The sequence below is a fragment of the Suncus etruscus genome, chromosome 2 (genome assembly GCF_024139225.1).
Source record: "Suncus etruscus isolate mSunEtr1 chromosome 2, mSunEtr1.pri.cur, whole genome shotgun sequence".
NCBI lineage: Eukaryota > Metazoa > Chordata > Mammalia > Eulipotyphla > Soricidae > Suncus > Suncus etruscus.
Window position 1 is genome coordinate 5,682,782 of NC_064849.1, and position 18,543 is coordinate 5,701,324.

General features: G+C 58.6%; 1 protein-coding gene across 1 annotated transcript in view; it reads left to right on the forward strand.

Moving 5' to 3' along the window:
- CACNA1H (calcium voltage-gated channel subunit alpha1 H) overlaps positions 1-18,543 on the forward strand; it is a 33,011-nt gene that overhangs the window by 11,190 nt on the left and 3,278 nt on the right. The window contains exons 5-32 of the mRNA XM_049767958.1: positions 586-745; positions 1,273-1,582; positions 1,731-1,823; positions 2,047-2,800; positions 3,657-4,072; positions 4,511-4,662; positions 4,754-4,939; positions 5,120-5,237; positions 5,324-5,479; positions 5,737-5,827; positions 5,929-6,137; positions 6,232-6,585; positions 8,738-8,838; positions 8,965-9,088; positions 9,181-9,249; positions 9,336-9,520; positions 9,775-9,901; positions 10,048-10,173; positions 10,349-10,438; positions 10,606-10,798; positions 12,082-12,233; positions 12,463-12,572; positions 12,646-12,779; positions 12,883-12,953; positions 13,269-13,347; positions 13,982-14,103; positions 14,174-14,600; positions 14,707-14,873. Of these exons, the coding sequence (XP_049623915.1) occupies positions 586-745; positions 1,273-1,582; positions 1,731-1,823; positions 2,047-2,800; positions 3,657-4,072; positions 4,511-4,662; positions 4,754-4,939; positions 5,120-5,237; positions 5,324-5,479; positions 5,737-5,827; positions 5,929-6,137; positions 6,232-6,585; positions 8,738-8,838; positions 8,965-9,088; positions 9,181-9,249; positions 9,336-9,520; positions 9,775-9,901; positions 10,048-10,173; positions 10,349-10,438; positions 10,606-10,798; positions 12,082-12,233; positions 12,463-12,572; positions 12,646-12,779; positions 12,883-12,953; positions 13,269-13,347; positions 13,982-14,103; positions 14,174-14,600; positions 14,707-14,873 (5,276 nt within the window). The remainder of the gene's footprint in view (positions 1-585; positions 746-1,272; positions 1,583-1,730; positions 1,824-2,046; positions 2,801-3,656; positions 4,073-4,510; positions 4,663-4,753; positions 4,940-5,119; positions 5,238-5,323; positions 5,480-5,736; positions 5,828-5,928; positions 6,138-6,231; positions 6,586-8,737; positions 8,839-8,964; positions 9,089-9,180; positions 9,250-9,335; positions 9,521-9,774; positions 9,902-10,047; positions 10,174-10,348; positions 10,439-10,605; positions 10,799-12,081; positions 12,234-12,462; positions 12,573-12,645; positions 12,780-12,882; positions 12,954-13,268; positions 13,348-13,981; positions 14,104-14,173; positions 14,601-14,706; positions 14,874-18,543) is intronic.

The window sequence follows — 18,543 nt, forward strand, 5'->3', positions numbered from 1 at the left end:
AGCTGCTGTAGAGAAGCGTTTGGAAGTAAAGCTTTCTTCACTCTGGGTACCTATCCCCAGACACCCAGGAAAGATTTTAAAGCTACTTCTTGAAAACCCTTGTTGGGCGATGTGGCCCTCACCCCAGCCTCCCCCTGCACACCCTCCAGGACATGGGCAGAACTCCATTTCTAGGCCCCTGAGAATCCCTAACATGTGCCCAGAGTTGGCACTTCCCCAAAGCTGCTGCTTTCTGAGGGCACAGTGAGCCAGTGCCCTTCCAGCTTTCCACTCTTGAGGGGCTTGAATGGGGAGGGCACTTGCCGATCCAGTTCAGTCCCCAACATCCCATGTGGTCCCCCTGAGCACGGCCAAAAGTAATTCCTGAGTAGGAGCCAGTAGTAACCTCTGAGCATCACTGGATGTGGCTTACAAAAATCATCTCTCCACCTGGAACCCCATTGGCCCCTGCTGCATCAAAACCAAACCCTGAGTCTGCTGGATGCCAAGGGGCCCAGAGGGGAGGGTACACCATTTGTGGGTGACAAGAGGGGTGGATGGGGGCCCTGGCGATGCCCTGCTGGCGGGTGACCCTGCCACCTGCAGGCATGCGGATCCTGGTCACACTGCTGCTGGACACGCTGCCCATGCTGGGCAATGTCCTTCTGCTCTGCTTCTTCGTCTTCTTCATCTTTGGCATCGTGGGTGTCCAGCTCTGGGCTGGTCTGCTGCGCAACCGCTGCTTCATGGACAGCACCTTTGTCAGGTGCTCTGGCCCCGCCCCACCAAGCTCCTTCCCTTCAGGCCCTCTCCACCTATCAGATTCCTCCCTTTAAGGCCGCTTCCTCACCTTGGGGCCCGCCCCATCAAGCTCCTCAACCAATCAGGTTCCTCACCCAGAACCTCAGCCTCAAATCAAGCTCCTCCTTTTGGTCCCAGCCTTAGGCTCCTCCCTTCAGTCCATCCCCACCTATCAGGTTCTTCCCCTCAATTTTTGCTCCACCAGGCTCCTCCCCTTGGCACAACCCCGCCCATCAAGGCCAAGCCCTGCCCTATCACGTTCCTTCCAGTTAGCCTCGCCCCTCCAAGCACCGCCCCCTAGGCCAGACCCACCCAATCACGTTTCTCCCCCTTGGGCCCTGCCCCTCCAGGCTCCTCCCCTCAGGCCCTGCCCTGACAAGCTGTCTCAGCCTGGTTTGGGATGCTGGACAGTTAGTTTCTTCCCTTTGCTATGGTGGGGCCTGGTTTTCGTCTTCTCTGACTCACTCCCTCTCTCCTTGCCTACGGCCCCAGGAACAACAACCTCACCTTCCTGCAGCCTTATTATATGCCGGAGGAGGGCGAAGAGAACCCATTCATCTGTTCTTCACGCCGCGACAATGGCATGCAGAAGTGTTCGCACATCCCCATCCGTCGTGAGCTGCGTGTGGAATGCACACTGGGCTGGGAGGCTTATGGACAGGCCGAGGGTGCAGGCGCTGGCCACAACGCCTGCATCAACTGGAATCAGTACTACAACGTCTGCCGCTCTGGTGACTCGAACCCTCACAATGGTGCCATCAATTTCGACAACATCGGCTATGCCTGGATCGCCATCTTCCAGGTGGGTGCCAGTGGCGTGGGGGGGGGTGGCCGGGAGCCCTGGGCACCCCTGAACTACAGGGCACCAGGCTCGCGGCTCCCTCTCTGCCACCTACCCCGGGTTGCCCTGGTGCCGTGATTGAGCCCAGCTGCTGCTGCTACCTGTGCAGGTGATCACGCTGGAGGGCTGGGTGGACATTATGTACTACGTCATGGATGCGCATTCCTTCTACAACTTCATCTACTTCATTCTGCTCATCATCGTGAGTGCGGGCAGGCCGTGGAGGGCGCGAGGTGTCCGGTGAAGTCACTAGCTACAGGATGGGGGGGATACAGAGAGACTGGTGCCCCCCAGCCACTCCACACCCTCGCTGTGTCCCAAGCAAGTCCTTAGTAGTACGCAGATGCAGGAGACGCAGCCCAGCCCCTCCTGACTCTCTCCTCCTTGGGCACTGAGCGGGCCCCACTGCCACCCTTTCCTGGCAGGTGGGATCCTTCTTCATGATCAACTTGTGCCTGGTGGTGATCGCCACGCAGTTCTCCGAGACAAAGCAACGGGAACATCAGCTGATGCGGGAGCAGCGGGCGCGGTACCTGTCCAACGACAGCACGCTGGCCAGCTTCTCGGAGCCTGGCAGCTGCTACGAGGAGCTGCTCAAATATGTGGGCCACATCTGCCGGAAATTCCGGCGCCGCAGCCTGCGCCTCTGTGCCCGCTGGCAAAGCCGTTGGTGCAAGAAGGTGGATCCGAGCAGTGCCCCGCACAGCCAGGACTCCAGGCGCCGGTGCACAGCCCCTGTCCACCACCTGGTCTACCACCATCATCATCATCACCACCACCACTACCACCTCAGCCATGGCAGCCCCCGCCGGCCTGGCCCCGAAGCCACTGGCCCGAGCAGCAGGATAGTTCCAGCAGGGGCGCCGCCCTCACCTGGCCACAGGCCCAGTGTGGAATCTGTGCGTAGTGTGTATCACGCTGACTGCCACGTCGAGGGGCCACAGGAGAGGCCACAGTCCGTCTGCACCGCTGCTGCCACTGCAGCCAGCCTCAAGCTGGCCGCGGGACTGGGCGCCCGGAACTACCCCACCATCCTGCCCTCGGGCTTAGGCAGCAGTAAAGGCAGTGCCAGGCCCAAGGGGACAAAGGCAAGGGGGTCTCCGGGGGCCGGAAAGCACAGCCCTCTGAGTCTAAGCCCCAGTCCCCATGAGAAGATCCAGCACCTGGTTGGGGAGCATGGTAAGGACCCCCAATGTCTTGGACTGGATGCCCAGCAGATGGAATGGGTGCACCAGGGGCTGGGGTAGGACAGGATCCACTTTTCGTGCCCAACTCACAGCCTGGCCCCCCTTTCTGGTAGACAGTGCCCTTTCTGGGGGACATTTGAGGTGTTGGTCCCAGAGTCAGGGAGGTAGAGGCTGCCTCCACCCTGGTGAGCCCGCCTGGGACAGGACGTGGCCCAAGACAACAGGACCCAGGCAGACAAACTGCTGACAGAGAGTCCTCCTGTGGGTAGGCAGGGGCCTGGGCTGCCTGTTCCCTGTGCTTCTTGGGGTGGTCGCCATTGGGGCCACCTCACACTGCCCATGTGAAGGCCAGCTGATCCCAAAGGATCTCGGCCATCACGTAGGAATAGTGGGCACCAACTCAGCTGTGGCTTCTGACAGCCATCTGCAGGAGGAGGCCTGGGCTGTTTAATCCCTGAACGGGGTGGCCTAGCAACTGGGCACATCTACTGCTGCCCCTTGGTGTAGGGGTGGGAAGGAGGGAGAGCACCAAGTGTGTGCCCGTGTGTCTATGCATGCATTTGCCCGTGTGTGTGTGTGTGTGTGTGTGTGTGTGTGTGCACGTGTGCGTGCACCTGCCCAGGTGGGGGTGCACCAGGATGTGTGTGCTCAAGCATGTTCATCCAACCTTGTGCCAGCTGTGTGTTTCTGCATGTGAACCAGCTGTGTGCCCAGCTGAAAGTATCCCCAGGCACATGCATGTTTTGCCCAGGTGTGTGCCAGTCACCCTAGTAGAACTCCATGTGGGTGAGGTCCTGGGCACCCAATTCTGTTAGAGGACATCTGACCTGCCCAGTCTCTCCCTGCAGGTCTGGGCCAGGCCCCCAGTCGCCTGTCGGGCCTGAGTGTACCCTGCTCGCTGCCCAGCCCACAGGCTGGCACTCTTACCTGTGAGCTGGGCAGCTGTCCGTACTGTGCCAGAGCCCTGGACGACCTTCAGCTGGAGCTGAGCGGGTCTGAGAGCGGGGACTCAGAAGGCGAGCGGGTGTACGAGTTCACACAGGATGTGCGGCATGGAGACCACCGTGACCCCACAGAGCAGCCCCCCACCGGCGCAGGTGGTCCGAGGCACACACACCCCAGTGAGTGGGGTGGGCCAGGCCGCGTCTGGGGCATCCTCAGTGCCAAGCTGCTCCGCATTGTAGACAGCAAGTACTTCAACCGTGGCATCATGGCGGCCATCCTCACCAACACGCTCAGCATGGGCGTCGAGTACCACGAGCAGGTGCGCTGGGCAGGCCCTGAGCACGTGTGGGGCATGTGTGTGTGTGTGTGTGTGTGTGTGTGTGTGTGAGAGAGAGAGAGAGAGAGAGAGAGAGAGAGTAGCTATGAGCAGGGATCATGCATGCGTATGAAATCACAGATGGAGTGTATGGACATATATGTGAGATCTGATATGGATGTATGTGTGCATGAGTTTGTGTATGAATATATATGTGAATCCATATGTGTGTGCTGTGCCACTCCTGCCTGCTCACGGCTTCCCAGAGATCTGGGCCTGGGTGCTGTCTCTTGGGGTCCCTTCTTGGGTGCAGTGCCTCTGCCCTGGGGTTCCCTGCTTTGCTCCCACACCCAAAGGTGCCCTTACATGAGCCAGGCCCATTACCTGTGGGTGCTCAGCACTGCTGGCTTAGGGGATCCCTGACTCACTGCCCCCCTGCAGCCCGACGAGCTGACCAATGCCCTGGAGATAAGCAACATCGTGTTCACCAGCATGTTCGCGCTGGAGATGCTGCTGAAGCTGCTGGCCTACGGGCCGCTGGGCTACATTCGCAGCCCCTACAACATTTTCGATGGCGCCATCGTGGTCATCAGGTGAGCACCGTCTTGGACAGGGCCACGGAGCTGGGCGTGGGGTGCCTAGGACAGCACCCGAGCACGGTGACCCACCCTGTTGTGCCCACAGTGTCTGGGAGATCGTGGGGCAGGCAGACGGCGGGCTCTCGGTGCTTCGGACCTTCCGGCTGTTGCGTGTGCTCAAGCTGGTGCGCTTCATGCCCGCGCTACGGCGCCAGCTGGTTGTGCTCATGCGCACCATGGACAATGTGGCCACCTTCTGCACGCTGCTCATGCTCTTCATCTTCATCTTCAGGTGCCCGGGCAGCCCAGGGGCCAGGCTTGGGGTGGGTGACAGCCTGCCCCTGCTCCCTCCTGTCTCCCCATGCTTCCTCTTCATCTCCTCCCCAACCCCTTTCCCAACTCTCCCCTCCCTTCCCGGGCTGCTCCCCCCCCTTTCTCCTCTCCTCTCCTTCACTTCACGGCTCTGTCCCAGCATCCTCGGCATGCATCTGTTTGGCTGCAAGTTCAGCCTGAAGACGGACACTGGGGACACAGTCCCAGACAGGAAGAACTTCGACTCCCTGCTGTGGGCCATTGTCACAGTGTTCCAGGTGCTGCCCTAGGGCCAGCCTGGGGGTTTGGGGAGTTCGATGGGCCACCCCCATCTCACACTGTGGACTGACCCTGGTGCCTGCAGATTCTCACGCAGGAGGACTGGAACGTCGTCCTCTACAATGGCATGGCCTCCACTTCCTCCTGGGCTGCCCTCTACTTTGTGGCCCTCATGACCTTTGGCAACTATGTCCTTTTCAACCTGCTGGTGGCCATCCTGGTGGAGGGTTTCCAGGCGGAGGTGAGGGAACCTGAGGGCTCCTGCCTGCACCTGCGTGTGTGTGTGTGTGTGTGTGTGTGTGTGTGTGTGTGTGTGTGTGTGTGTGTGTGTGTGTGTGTGAGGGGGTCTCCACCTCTCACCCACATCCAAGCCTGGGTAGTACTGGGCCTTCCTGTGCTCTCACACCACACTCCACAAATGCATTTGACCTCTTATGGGTTCTCCCAAGTTTGTACCCCACGGCCCACTGCCAATCTCATGCTATGTCCCGGCCACAGGGTGACGCCAACAGATCAGACACGGATGAGGACAAGCTGTCAACCCACCTGGAGGAGGACTTGGACAAGCTCCACAGCCTGGGGTCTGCGGGTACATTTGGGCAGTGGGTATGGGCACCCCTCCACCCGCAGATCTGGGGCTCCAGGGCTCCTGGGAAGCCCTGAGGCCTGAGTGGCCCTCCCCCCCCCCAGACATGAAGATGTACTCGCTCACAGTGGTCCCCAATGGGCACCTGGAAGCCTGGGGCAGCCTGCCCCCTCCCCTTATCATGCGCACAGCGGCCACCCCCATGCCCACGCCCAAGAACTCCCCACACCTGGACACCGCCCTCAGCCTCCTGGAGTCCCGCAGGGGAAGCAGCTGCTCCGTGGAACCCCAGCCGGGCGACCAGAAGTCACCGGTAGGGCCCTTGGGCGACGGGGAGCCCGACCCGAGGGGAGCGGGGTGCCCGGGGGGCTGGGCGGGGACACAGGCTGGCTCACCCCCCCTCCCAGTCCAGTCTCCGCAGCTCCCCCTGCACGCCCTGGGGCCCGGGCAGCGCCTGGAGCAGCCGCCGCTGCAGCCGCCACAGCCTGGGTCGCGCGCCCAGCCTCAAGCGCCGGAGCCAGTGCGGCGAGCGCGAGTCGCTGCTGTGGGGCGAGGGCAGGGGCAGCACCGACGACGAGGCCGAGGACGGGCGGCCCCTCGCCCACGGCAGCTCGCTGGACCTGCAGCCCGCGCAGCCCAGCGCCCTGCTGCCCAAGGTCCAGGACGGCCCCGGGCAGGGCCTGGCGTTGCCCAGCGAGTTCTTCCTGCGCATCGACAGCCAGAAGGACGACGGCGCCGACTTGGACGAGGACGTGGAGGACGTGAGTGGCCCGCCCGGCTCGGCAGGACACGCCTCTTCTCGACCACGCCCCTTACTAGGCCACGCCCCTACCCGGCCTCATTCGCTCACCCACCCTCTTACCAGGCTCAGCTGGGGAGGACACGCCTCTTTCCAGCCACGCCCCTTGCATGGTCCCGCCCACTCCGCTCAGCCTCGTCCCACGCATTTGTCAGGTCCAACTGGGCAGGCCACGCCCCTCACCCATCGTCCCACTCACCAGGCCCAGCTCAGGCAGGACTCGCCTCTTTCCAGCCACGCCCCCTACTAAGCCACGCCCCATATCTGGCCTCATTCGCTCACCCACCCTTACCAGGCTCAGCTGGGGAGGACACGCCTCTTTCTAGCCACGCCCCTTACATAGTCCCGCCCACTCCACTCAGCCTCATCCCACTTATTTGTCAGGTCGTTGGGAAGGCCACGCCCCTTATTAAGCCACGCCCCTTATCCAGCCTCGTCCCACTCACCAGGCCCAGCTCAGGCAGGACTCGCCTCTTTCCACCCACGCCCCCTTTACAAGCCACGCCCCTTATACGGCCCCACCCACTATCTAGCCCCACCCACTCATTCAGCCTCGTCCTGCCCACTTACCAGGCCCAGTTCTGGCAGGACACGCCTCTTTCAAGCCACACCCTTATTAAGCCAAGCCCCACCCACTCCTCTCTACGTCCTCCAGCTCACTTGCCAGGCCCAGCTCGGGCAGGACACGCCACGTTCCTGGCCACGCCCCTTTATTGGCCACGCCCCTTAACTTTTTTTTTTAACGATGTTATTACATACATGATTGTGTTTGGGTTTCAGTCATGTAAAGAACACCACCCATCACCAGTGCAACATTCCCATCACCAATGTCCCAAAACTCCCTCCTCCCCACCCAAACCCCGCCTGTACTCTAGACAGGCTTTCCATTTCCCTCATACATTCTCATTATTAGGATAGTTCAAAACGTAGTTATTTCTCTAACTAAACTCATCCCTGTTTGTGGTGAGCTTCATAAGGTGAGCTGGAACTTCCAGCTCTTTTCTCTTTTGTGTCTGAAAGTTATTATTGCAAGAATGTCTTTCATATTTCTTAAAACCCATAGATGAGTGAGACCATTCTGCATCTTTCTCTCTCTCTCTCTCTGACTTATTTCACTCAGCATAATAGATTCCATGTACAGCCATGTATAGGAAAATTTTATGACTTCATCTCTCCTGACAGCTGCATAATATTCCATTGTATTTATGTACCACAGTTTCTTTAGCCATTCATCTGTTGAAGGGTATCTTGGCTGTTTCCAGAGTCTTGCTATGGTAAATAGTGCTGCAATGAATATAGATGTAAGGAAGGGATTTTTGTATTGTATTTTTGTGTTCCTAGGGTATATTCCTAGGAGTGGTATAGCTGGATCATATGGGAGCTCGATTTCCAGTTTTTGGAGGAATCTCCATATTGCTTTCCATAAAGGTTGAACTAGACAGCATTCCCACCAGCAGTGGATAAGAGTTCCTTTCTCTCCACATCCCGCCAACACTGCTTGTTCTCATTCTTTGTGATGTGTGTCAATCTCGGGTATGAGGTGGTACCTCATAGTTGTTTTGATTTGCATCTCCCTGATGATTAGTGATGTGGAGCATTTTTTCATGTGTCTTTTGGCCATTTGTATTTCTTCTTTGTCAAAGTGTCTGTCCATTTCTTCTCCCCATTTTTTGATGGGATTAGATTTTTTTCTTGTAAAGTTCTGTCAGTGCCTTTTATATTTTGGAGATTAGCCCCTTATCTGATGGGTATTGGGTGAATAGTTTCTCCCACTCAGTGGGGGCTCTTGTATCCTGGGCGCTATTTCTTTTGAGGTGCAGAAGCTTCTCAGTTTAATATATTCCCATCTGTTAATCTCTGCTTTCACTTGCTTGGAGAGTGCAGTTTCCTCTTTGAAGATGCCTTTAGTCTTGCCCCTTATCTAGACCCATCCACTCACCCAACCTTGTCACATGCACCTACCAGGCCAACCATTCTCCAGGCCCCGCCCCTCGTGTGGCCCCACCCTTCAGCCAGCCTCATTCCGCCCACTTGTTTCTGCCCCACCCCCTGCCCTGCCTTGCCTGTCCCTTGCCTGGGTCCTGAGCAGGCACACCTGTCACATCTGTCTGCAGAGCTGCTGCGCCCGTCTTCACAAGGTTCTGGACCCCTACAAGCCCGAATGGTGCCGGCAGCGGGAGCCTTGGTCCCTGTACCTTTTCTCCCCACAGAACAGGTGAGACTTGAGCCGATTGCAAATGGAGAAGGGGGCTGCAGGACGGGGATGGGGGGGTGATCCCCTGCCCTCCTGCTGTCCGGCCCCGCCTGGGCCCCTCATCACAGCACCATCTTTGGGCTGCAGCTTCCGGGTCTCCTGCCAGAAGATCATCGCCCACAAGTTCTTTGATCACGTGGTCCTTGTCTTTATTTTCCTCAACTGCATCACCATCGCACTGGAGCGGCCAGACATCGACCCTGGCAGCAATGTGAGGCAGCTGGGAGACCGGATGGATGGTTGGGGTGGGTCCCCCAGTGAATCAGGTTCCAACCCCACCCTTACCCCTGTCTACTGCTGTAGGAACGCGTCTTCCTCAGTGTCTCCAACTACATCTTCACAGCCATCTTCGTGACCGAGATGATGGTGAAGGTACCGTGGGTGGCAGGTAGACCCCACTCCAGTCCAGCTGCCCTGCCAGGAAGCTCCTCCCTTATCCTGACCCTTCACCCCCCCAGGTGGTGGCTCTGGGGCTGGTCTCTGGCGAGCATGCCTACCTGCAGAGCAGCTGGAACGTGCTGGACGGACTGCTGGTGTTGGTGTCCCTGGTGGACATCATCGTGGCCATGGCTTCTGCTGGTGGTGCTAAGATCCTGGGCATCCTGCGAGTCCTGCGTCTGCTGCGCACACTCAGACCGCTAAGGTGGGTGGGGGCATGGCATTCTGGGCTGGGCAGGATGGTTCTGGGTGCAGTCTGGGCCATGGTCAAGGCCAGATGGGTAGGAGCAGGGCCGGAGTTGAGCTGGGATCATCAAGATGAAACTAGATGGGTCCAGGGGAGCCATCAGGGGCCATATTCCTGGGAGCTGGTCAGACTGCATTCCCCGTGGGCCCAATGGCACCCTCTTACCATTCAGTGCTATTTCTGAGCCTGTGCCCGCTGCTCTGCCCATGTAGGGTCATCAGCCGAGCCCCAGGCCTGAAGCTGGTGGTGGAGACGCTAATCTCGTCGCTCAGACCCATCGGGAACATTGTGCTCATCTGCTGCGCCTTCTTCATCATCTTTGGCATCCTGGGGGTGCAGGTATCAGCAGCAGGCAGCGGGGCAGTGGGCCTAGCCAGCAGAGACACTCCCAGCCTTGCCTGTTGGCTAGAGTTCCTCGTGGGGCCAGGAGTGGCGGGCAGGGGTACATAGCAGACCACCTCAGGGTGATGGCTCACCCTGCTCAGCTCTTTAAGGGGAAGTTCTACTACTGCGAGGGCTCGGACACCAGGAACATCTCTACCAAGGCAGAGTGCCGGGCTGCCCACTACCGCTGGGTGCGGCGCAAATACAACTTTGACAACCTGGGCCAGGTGGGTGGGGCCACATTGTTGAATGGGGCTGATTGGGTGAGGCGGGGCTGGCAAGTCGGTGGAGATACATAGCAGGGGTGGGGCCACAGGGATGCCAGCTGGCAAGTAGCAGAGGATGTCCAGGGAGGTGCTGGGGCCGGGGCTGGGTAGTGATGATCTTGGGTCTGGCCTCCAGGCCCTGATGTCCCTGTTCGTGCTGTCATCGAAGGATGGCTGGGTGAACATCATGTACGATGGACTGGACGCTGTGGGTATTGACCAACAGGTGCGAGCGAGTGAGGAGGGCAGCCCAGTCTCCAAAGCTGTTCCCTTTTGGGCTGTCCCCCATGCACAGCTCAGGGCATGGTCCCAGAACTTGCAGAGGGTGGGCGGGCTGGGCTGGGACTCCAGGGCAGGTGCGGGCACCACACCCATGCCCCTCGTGTGCCGCAGCCCGTGCCCAACCACAACCCCTGGATGCTGCTGTACTTCATCTCCTTCCTGCTCATCGTCAGCTTCTTCGTGCTCAACATGTTTGTGGGCGTCGTGGTGGAGAACTTCCACAAGTGCCGGCAGCACCAGGAGGCCGAGGAGGCGAGGCGGCGGGAGGAGAAGCGGCTGCGGCGGCTGGAGAGGAAGCGCCGGAGTAAGGCCTGCAGAAGGGACCTGAGGGGGGCCCAGCTGCCAGACCTTGCACGAGCCCAGCTCCCCACCCACCCTCCAGGCCTCCCCAGTGGCTCAGATGGCTGAGAGTCCCGTTCTGCCCTTCGTGGTCCCAGGGTGCAGAGTCGCCCCAAGTTCTTGCACCTCAGGATGGGGTGTGTGGTAGGGAGTTAGGCTGTGTGGGTCTCGGGGTCCCTCGTGGGTCTGGGGAGCAAGGGGGGGCTTCCTGCAGGAGGACTGACGTGTGCCCCGCCCGCTGCGGCTGGCTCAGACCGTCTCCTTATCTTTCCAGGCACTTTCCCCAACCCAGGTACCTTGCCTTGCCCGGCAGCCCCGCATGTTCCTGCTTCTGTGGCCTCTGCCTAAGCTGCTCCTGACTTAGCTCTTGCTGCCACCATGCGGGAGGGTGGGTGTCCAGGAGAGAGGCTGCACCCAGAATCCACTAGGCTGCAGGTGGGGGACAGGGTGCTGCCAGCCGTCCCCAGCTCAGCTTGTAGTTGGCTGCCCAAGCCCTCCCGCCCACCCCCACGCAAGCCCTGTACCAGCTGCTCTGTGCCCACACGTGTCCTTCTGTGTGGCTGCATGCCTGACCCCCAGCTCCTGGCTGCCCACTCGCCCCCTGGCTGTATGAACCGCGTGCTAGTGACAGCATGCCGGACAGAAGGACACGGCTGTGCACCTTCCTGTGTGTGGTTTTGCGGCTCGTGTGGGTTCCCCTCCCCCTCCATGTGGCTAATCTGCCCCATCCACAGGAGTTCAGTGACCCTCGTGAGCTTGCAGTGGGCACAGCGCTTGGCAGGGTGACATGCGACAGTGCCCTGGCTTATGGCTATAGCCTCTCTGGGGCCCCAGCCACGACCCTGGGGTATAGCAGGGAGGGCCTCAGCCCTCAGAGACTAGTTCTGGCCTAGATCAGACTGGAGGGGCAGGCGTGATCCTTGGGCCAGAGACAGGACCAGCCCTCCCACCAGTCTCTGTCTCACCACTGAAATTTCTCGGTACCCCTCCTGGAACGTACTGCAAAGACCCCAGCTCAGGACATCTGTGGCTCTGAGCGTCCACTGCTTGGAGTCAAACAGCCCATGTCTTGACTTCAGCCCTATCCCTGCACACCGGGGTCCCAGCCGGTGCCCCTTCTGTACAGTCCTTCTCACTAACGGAAGCTGCACAGGGAGCAGCCTATGTGTCCCCCAGTCTCGGCCCTTGAGCCTTCTGGGAGCTGGTGGGTGGCCCTGGCCCCTGGCCCACTGCCCGCCTCTCCCACAGAGGCCCAGCGCCGGCCCTACTATGCCGACTACCCTCCCACCCGCCGCTCCATCCACTCCCTGTGTACCAGCCACTACCTGGACCTCTTCATCACCTTCATCATTGGCATCAACGTCATCACCATGTCTATGGAGCACTACGACCAGCCCAAGGTGGGTGCCACTGATCAGCCCCCTTGAGGGCATGGCCAGGCCTGAGTCAAGGAGGTGGGGGACCATGCTGACTGCAGGTGGCCTGGCCATCAGAGAGCAACCCTGCCCTTCCTACGGCCAAGGCAAGGTCTCAGCCAGTGCCTCTGGGCCGGTGGAAGGAACCAGTGGGCTCACAGAGCACCTGAGGTGGGGGTCCCCACAGCCTCTCACATTCTGTCTTCTCCCCCAGTCCCTGGATGAGGCTCTGAAGTACTGCAACTACGTGTTCACGATCGTCTTTGTCATCGAGGCAGTGCTGAAGCTGGTGGCCTTTGGGTTCCGGAGGTTCCTCAAGGACAGGTGGGGGACACGGGGAACGAGGCATGCCAGGGAGGTGTTGATGGGTCGGGGAGACTGATGGCTGCCGCCCCAGGTGGAACCAACTGGACCTGGCCATCGTGCTGCTGTCCATCATGGGTATCACGCTGGAGGAGATCGAGATGAGCGCCGCGCTTCCCATCAACCCCACCATCATCCGCATCATGAGGGTCCTGCGCATCGCCCGTGGTACGCCCTGTGCCCTCTCCCTGCCGGGCTGGGGTGTGCCCAGAATCTCCTGGGCATGGGGGGGGGCAGATGGCAACCCCTGTCACCGCCCTTCTCACCCTAGTGTTGAAGCTGCTGAAGATGGCCACGGGTATGCGGGCCCTGCTGGACACAGTGGTGCAGGCGCTGCCCCAAGTAGGTGATTTGCAGGTGGCTGTGAGGTCACAGTGTGTTATTAGAACAAAGGAATCCTATGCAGAGAGAGTGGTGCCCAGAGAGGGAGGGAGGGATAGTTTATAGAGAGAGAGGGTTTAGGAGTGCAGAAAGGGGAATTGGGAACCAGTTAGAGGCAGAGGTGGGGAGGGCCCCAGTGGAAGCCTTGAAGTTGGGCTATATTGACAGGCAGCCCTCAGGTCATGCCCTTGGGGATTGCTGAGCCCTGCCTGAGGGTGTGGATGGTGTTAGTTGCACTGGGGTGTTGCCTGCTGAAGTTTGCTTCTTTCCCTGTAGGTGGGGAACCTCGGCCTGCTTTTCATGCTCCTGTTTTTTATCTATGCTGCCTTGGGAGTCGAGCTATTTGGAAGGCTGGGTGAGTGCCCAGTGTGCCCCAGCCCAGTGGAGCTCTGGGCACAGAGCCACAGGCTGGACATTAAGCAACTCACCCATGCACATGCACACACATGCACTGGCACAGCCATGTGTGCAAATGCAGATATGCACCAAACATGTTTGGATGTGGTGTGCATATATATGTACAGATACATGCAGGCAGCACAGGCTCATGTGTACACACACGTGAATCCTTGCACGGCCCACCACACGCTCCTTCTGCCTAAGCTCCCATATCTCCTGGGTTAACACCAGAGTCTATGGGCCCCGCAACTGAAGCCATCATACCTGTAGGCACAAGACTCTTCCCCTGCCAGCCTCCAGCTTCTGGCCGGGCCCTTAGGACCTGTGTGTGTGTGTGTGTGTGTGTGTGTGTGTGTGTGTGTGTGTGTGTGTGTGTGTGTGTGTAGTGGTGGTGGTGACATACCTGTCCAAAGGGAGCCCTGGGACCAAGCCCCACCTTGCTCCAAATTCATGTCCTACAACCCAGTAACAGGGCAGGCTGATGCCAAGGGCCAGGCTGGGGCTTCCTCCAGGTGGGCGAGCAAATCTGCAGGGCCTGGCCTGAGTCCCAAGGGTCAGGTGTCGATGCTGACCGTGTTGTCCACCTGCAGAGTGCAGTGAAGATAACCCATGTGAGGGCCTGAGCCGCCACGCCACTTTCACCAACTTCGGCATGGCCTTCCTCACGCTCTTCCGCGTGTCCACGGGGGACAACTGGAATGGCATCATGAAGGTAGCGGGCCGGGGCAGGTGGCCGGGTGGAGGGGCCGCACCCTGCCCTGCCTCAGCTGCTGGCCCCCCAGGACACGCTGCGTGAGTGCGCCCGCGAGGACAAGCACTGCCTCAGCTACCTTCCAGCCATCTCGCCCGTCTACTTCGTCACCTTCGTGCTGGTGGCCCAGTTCGTGCTGGTTAATGTGGTGGTGGCCGTGCTCATGAAGCACCTGGAGGAGAGCAACAAAGAGGCACGAGAGGATGCCGAGCTGGACGCCGAGCTGGACGCCGAGTTGGAGCCAGAGTGGAATCAGGGGTCGCCACCTGGAGCCCAGCCTCGCCTTGGCGTCACACCCGACAGCCCCCCGCTCCTGACTGTGCGCAAGGTGTCGGCGTCCAGGGCCCTCTCGCTGCCCAATGACAGCTACATGTTCCGGCCTGTCATGCCTGCTGCTGCCCCACGGCCACAGCCACTGCAGGAACTGGAGTTGGAAGTGTACACAGGTGCCACCTCAGGTAGGATATCAGACAGGGACAGGGCAGGACAGGGACAGGGCAGGATGAGGACAGGGTGTAGGATGGCTAGAATGGCTAATACCACTCATCCCTTCCTCCTGTCCAGGCGAAACCTCCTCCCCGCTCTCACCACCTGCCAGCCCCTGGATGTCCTCGCACGCCCCTGCGGTCATCAACTCACCCTCTCGCAGCAGAGATGCCCTCCGGCCAGTGCCCGCAACCCCTCGAGGTCCCACTCGCACCCCCAGCCTCAGCCACCTATTCTGCAGACAGGTAAGAGGCTCCAGCTTGGGGGGGGGGTGCTGTCTTGGGCTGTCTGAGACTATCTTGGGATGTCTTATCTTCTCGGCTGTCTTAGACCTACTTGGGACTGTCTCAGGCTGTCCCAGGGCCATCTGAGGGCTGTGTTGGGCTATCTCAGGCTGTTTTAGCCGTCTCTGGCTAACTTGGACGATCTGGGGCTATTTCAAGACTGTATCGGGGTGTCTGGGGCTATCTTGGACTTCCTTGGCCTGTCTGGGGTAGTCCTGGGTCTGTAAACTGTTTCAAGCTGTCTGAGAATGTCTGAGGTTGTTTGAATGTCTCAGGCTATCTCGGGCTGTCTCAGGCAATATGGAGCTGTCTTGGCTATCTCAGGTTGTCTAGGTTTTCTGGGGCTCTGTTGGGGCTGTCTCAGTCTTCTTTGCCTGTCTGGGATTGTATCAGGCTGCCCAGGGCTCTCTGTGACTGTGACTGGCTCTGGCTCTCTTGGGGCTGTCTCAGGCTCTCTTGGGCTGTTCTAGGGCTGTCTTCGTCTGTCTGGGCTCTCTCAGGCTTCCTAGGGCCTCTCTCGAGGCTGTCTGGGGCTGATTCAGAGCTTCCTGGGTTTCTCTCAGCCTGATTTGGGCTGTCTTATGCCTGTTTCAGCACTTGTTGTTGTCTGGGTTTTCTGGGACTGTCTCGGGATGTCTGGGGCTGTCTCAGGTTGCTTGGGCACTACTGCAGGCCTGTCTGGAGCTGTCTGGGACAGATTCAGGACTACCTGGGACTCAGCTTTCATGGTCAGATCTGTCTCGTGTCATTCTCAGGACTTTTGGGGGCTGTCTCAGGCTTTCTGGGGTGCTCTCAGGCTACCTGTCTCGGGGCTGTCGGTGGCTATAGGGGGCTGTCTGGAACTGTGTCAGGCTGTCTGGGACTCTCTTGTACTCTCTCAGGCTGTCTCGGGGCTCTGTGGGGGCTGTCTTAGGATGTCTTGGGGCTCAAGATGTCTCGAGCTATCTGGAGCTGCCTAGGACTTTCTCGGGTTGTCTGGGTTATCTTTGGGCTGTGTGCGGGCTGTATCAGGCTGTCTCAGCCTGTCTTGTGGCTGTTAGGGTATCTCTAATTGTTTGGGGGTTGTCTTGGTCTGTCTGGGATTGTGTCAGGTTGTCTGAGGCTAAATGGGTCTTTTTAGGGGCTGTACCAGGGCTGCCTGATGCTGTCTCATGGCGGTCTTAGGACTGTCTCAGGGTGTATGGACTGTCTTGGGTTGTCTCAGGTTGTCTGAGTTTTCTGGTTCTCAGGGCTGTCTTGGAATGTCTGTGGCTGTCTCCCGCTGTCTCAGTCTGTCTTGACTGTCTGGGCCAGTCTTAGGCTCTCTTGGGGCTGTCTCAGGCCTGTTTCACTGCTTTCTGGGGCTGTCTGCAGCTGTCCGGGGCTTCCTGGGGATGTCTGAGGACTATCTTAAGCAATCTTTTTTTTTTTTGGTTTTTGGGCCACACCCAGTGACGCTTAGGGGTTACTCCTGGCTATGTGCTCAGAAATTGCTCCTGACTTGGGGAACCATATGGGATGCCAGGAGATCAAACCGCTGTCTGTCCTAGGCTAGTGTGGGCAAGGCAGACACTTTACTGCTTGCACCACTGCTCCAGCCCTGTCTTAAGCAATCTTGGGACTATCTCATGTTGTTTCAATAAGTCTCGGCTTCATGGGGTTGTTTTGGGACTGTCTTGGCCTGTCTTCAGGCTCTCTCTGGATATCTGGGGTTGTCTTTGGCTGTCTTGGGCTATCTGGACTTCCTGGGGGCTCTCTGGGGCTGTCTGGGGCTGTCTTGGGACTCTGGGACTTTCACAGGCTATTTTGGGTTGTCTCAGGCTGTCTCGGCATATCTCACTGCTGTTTTGGGGCTGTTTTCAGCTGTCTCGGGGCTGTCTCAAGTTGACTGGGTCTATCTATAGCTGTCTGGGGGCTTCTGGGATTGTCTCCAAGCTGTTTAGGATTGTCTCCATCTGTCTCAAGCTGCCTGTGGGTTTTTTCGGTGCTCTCTGAGGGTGTTGGGGGCTCTCTTGAAGCTGTTGAACTGTCTTGTTCTGTCTTGGGCTTTCTGGAACTGTCTGGGGGCTGTCTCCGGCTGTCTTGGTTGTCTCAGGCTGCCTCAGTTTTCTGGGAACTGTTGTACTGTCTGAGGGCTGTCTAAAGATGTTTTGGGTTGTCTCAGGCTGTCTGGGGCTATCTGGGACTTTCTCAGGCTGTCTTAGGTTATCTTGGGCTGTCTCAGTGCCGTCTGGCCTTTCTCAGAACTGTCTCAGGGTTTCTCAAGCTGTCTGGGACTTTCTTGGACTATCTCAGGCTGTATGGGGCTTCCTAGAGGCTGTGTCAGGAATGTCTGGGCTGTCGAGAGACTTTCTAGGGACTGTCTTGGACTCCATGGGGGTTTTCTTGGCCTGTCTTTGGGCTGTTGCAGGCTTTCTGGACTTGTCTGGGTCTTCCTGGAGGCTGTCTCAGACCTGTCTACAGTTGTCTCAGACCTGTCTACAGTTCTATGGGCGCTGTCTTGAGCTGTCTCTGCCTCTCTGGAGCTGTTGTGGGCTTTTTGGGGCTGTCTGAGACTGCCTGGTGGCTGTCTTGGGCTGTCTTGGGATGTGGTGGGCTGCCTGGAGTTACCTGGTGAATATCTCTGGCTGTCTCGGTGTTTCTTGGCTGTCTGGGACTGTCGGGCTGTTTCGGCCTGTTTTGGACTGTCTGGGACTGTCCTGGGTTGTCAGGAGCTGTTTCGGGACTGTCGGGCAGTCTCAGGACTTTTTGGGACTGTCCTGGGCTATCTAGGGTTGTCTACAATTGTCTCACGGCTGTCACAGGATTGTCTGGGGGCAATCTGGATCTGTTTGAGGTCTGTTTCAGTCAGTCTTGGGGCTGTCTGGGGTTTTCCTGAGCTGTCTCAGGGCTGCTAGAGCTGTCTCAAGGGCTGTTTGGCCTTTCTGGGATTGTTTGGGTCTTCCCGGAGGCTGTTTTGGACCTGTCTGTGGCTCTGTGGTGTTGTTTTCAAGCTGTCTTGGGCTAGCTAGGACTGTATAGGGTTGCCAAGTGGCAGTCTCTGGTTGTCTTAGGGCTATGTTAGGCTGCCTGGGGGCTGTCTCAGGACTTTCTTGGGCTGTCTGGGGTTGTGTTGAACTGTCTCTTGCCATCTGGGGCTGCTTGAGGCAATCTCAGGCTATCAGGGACTGTCTGGGGCTATGTGGGGCTATATTGGGCTGTTGCAGGGCTATCTCAGGTTGGTTTGTGCTGTTTCGAGCTGCCTCTGGCTGTCTTGGGCTAGCTTGGGGCTGTCTCAGGATTGTATCAGTCTCTCCGGGGCTGTCTCGGACTCTCTGGCTGTCTTGGCCTGTATCTGGCTTTCTCATGCTGTCTTGGGGCTTCCTGAGGCTCTCAGGCTGTCTCAGTGTATCTGTGGCTGACTCAGAGCTGGCATGGAACTGTCTGGGGCTGTTTTGAGGCTACATCTGGCTGTCTTGGTTGTCTCAGGCTGTCTCGTACTGTCTTGTACTGTCTTAAGCTGTTTAGGGTTGTCTCAGCTCTCTGAGACTGTCTCTGGCTGTCTCAGGTTTTCTGTGGCCTGTCTAGGATGGTTGGGGCTGTTTGGAACTGTCTGAGGACTGCCTAAAACTATCTTTTTTAGGGTTGTTTATTTATTTATTTATTTATTTTG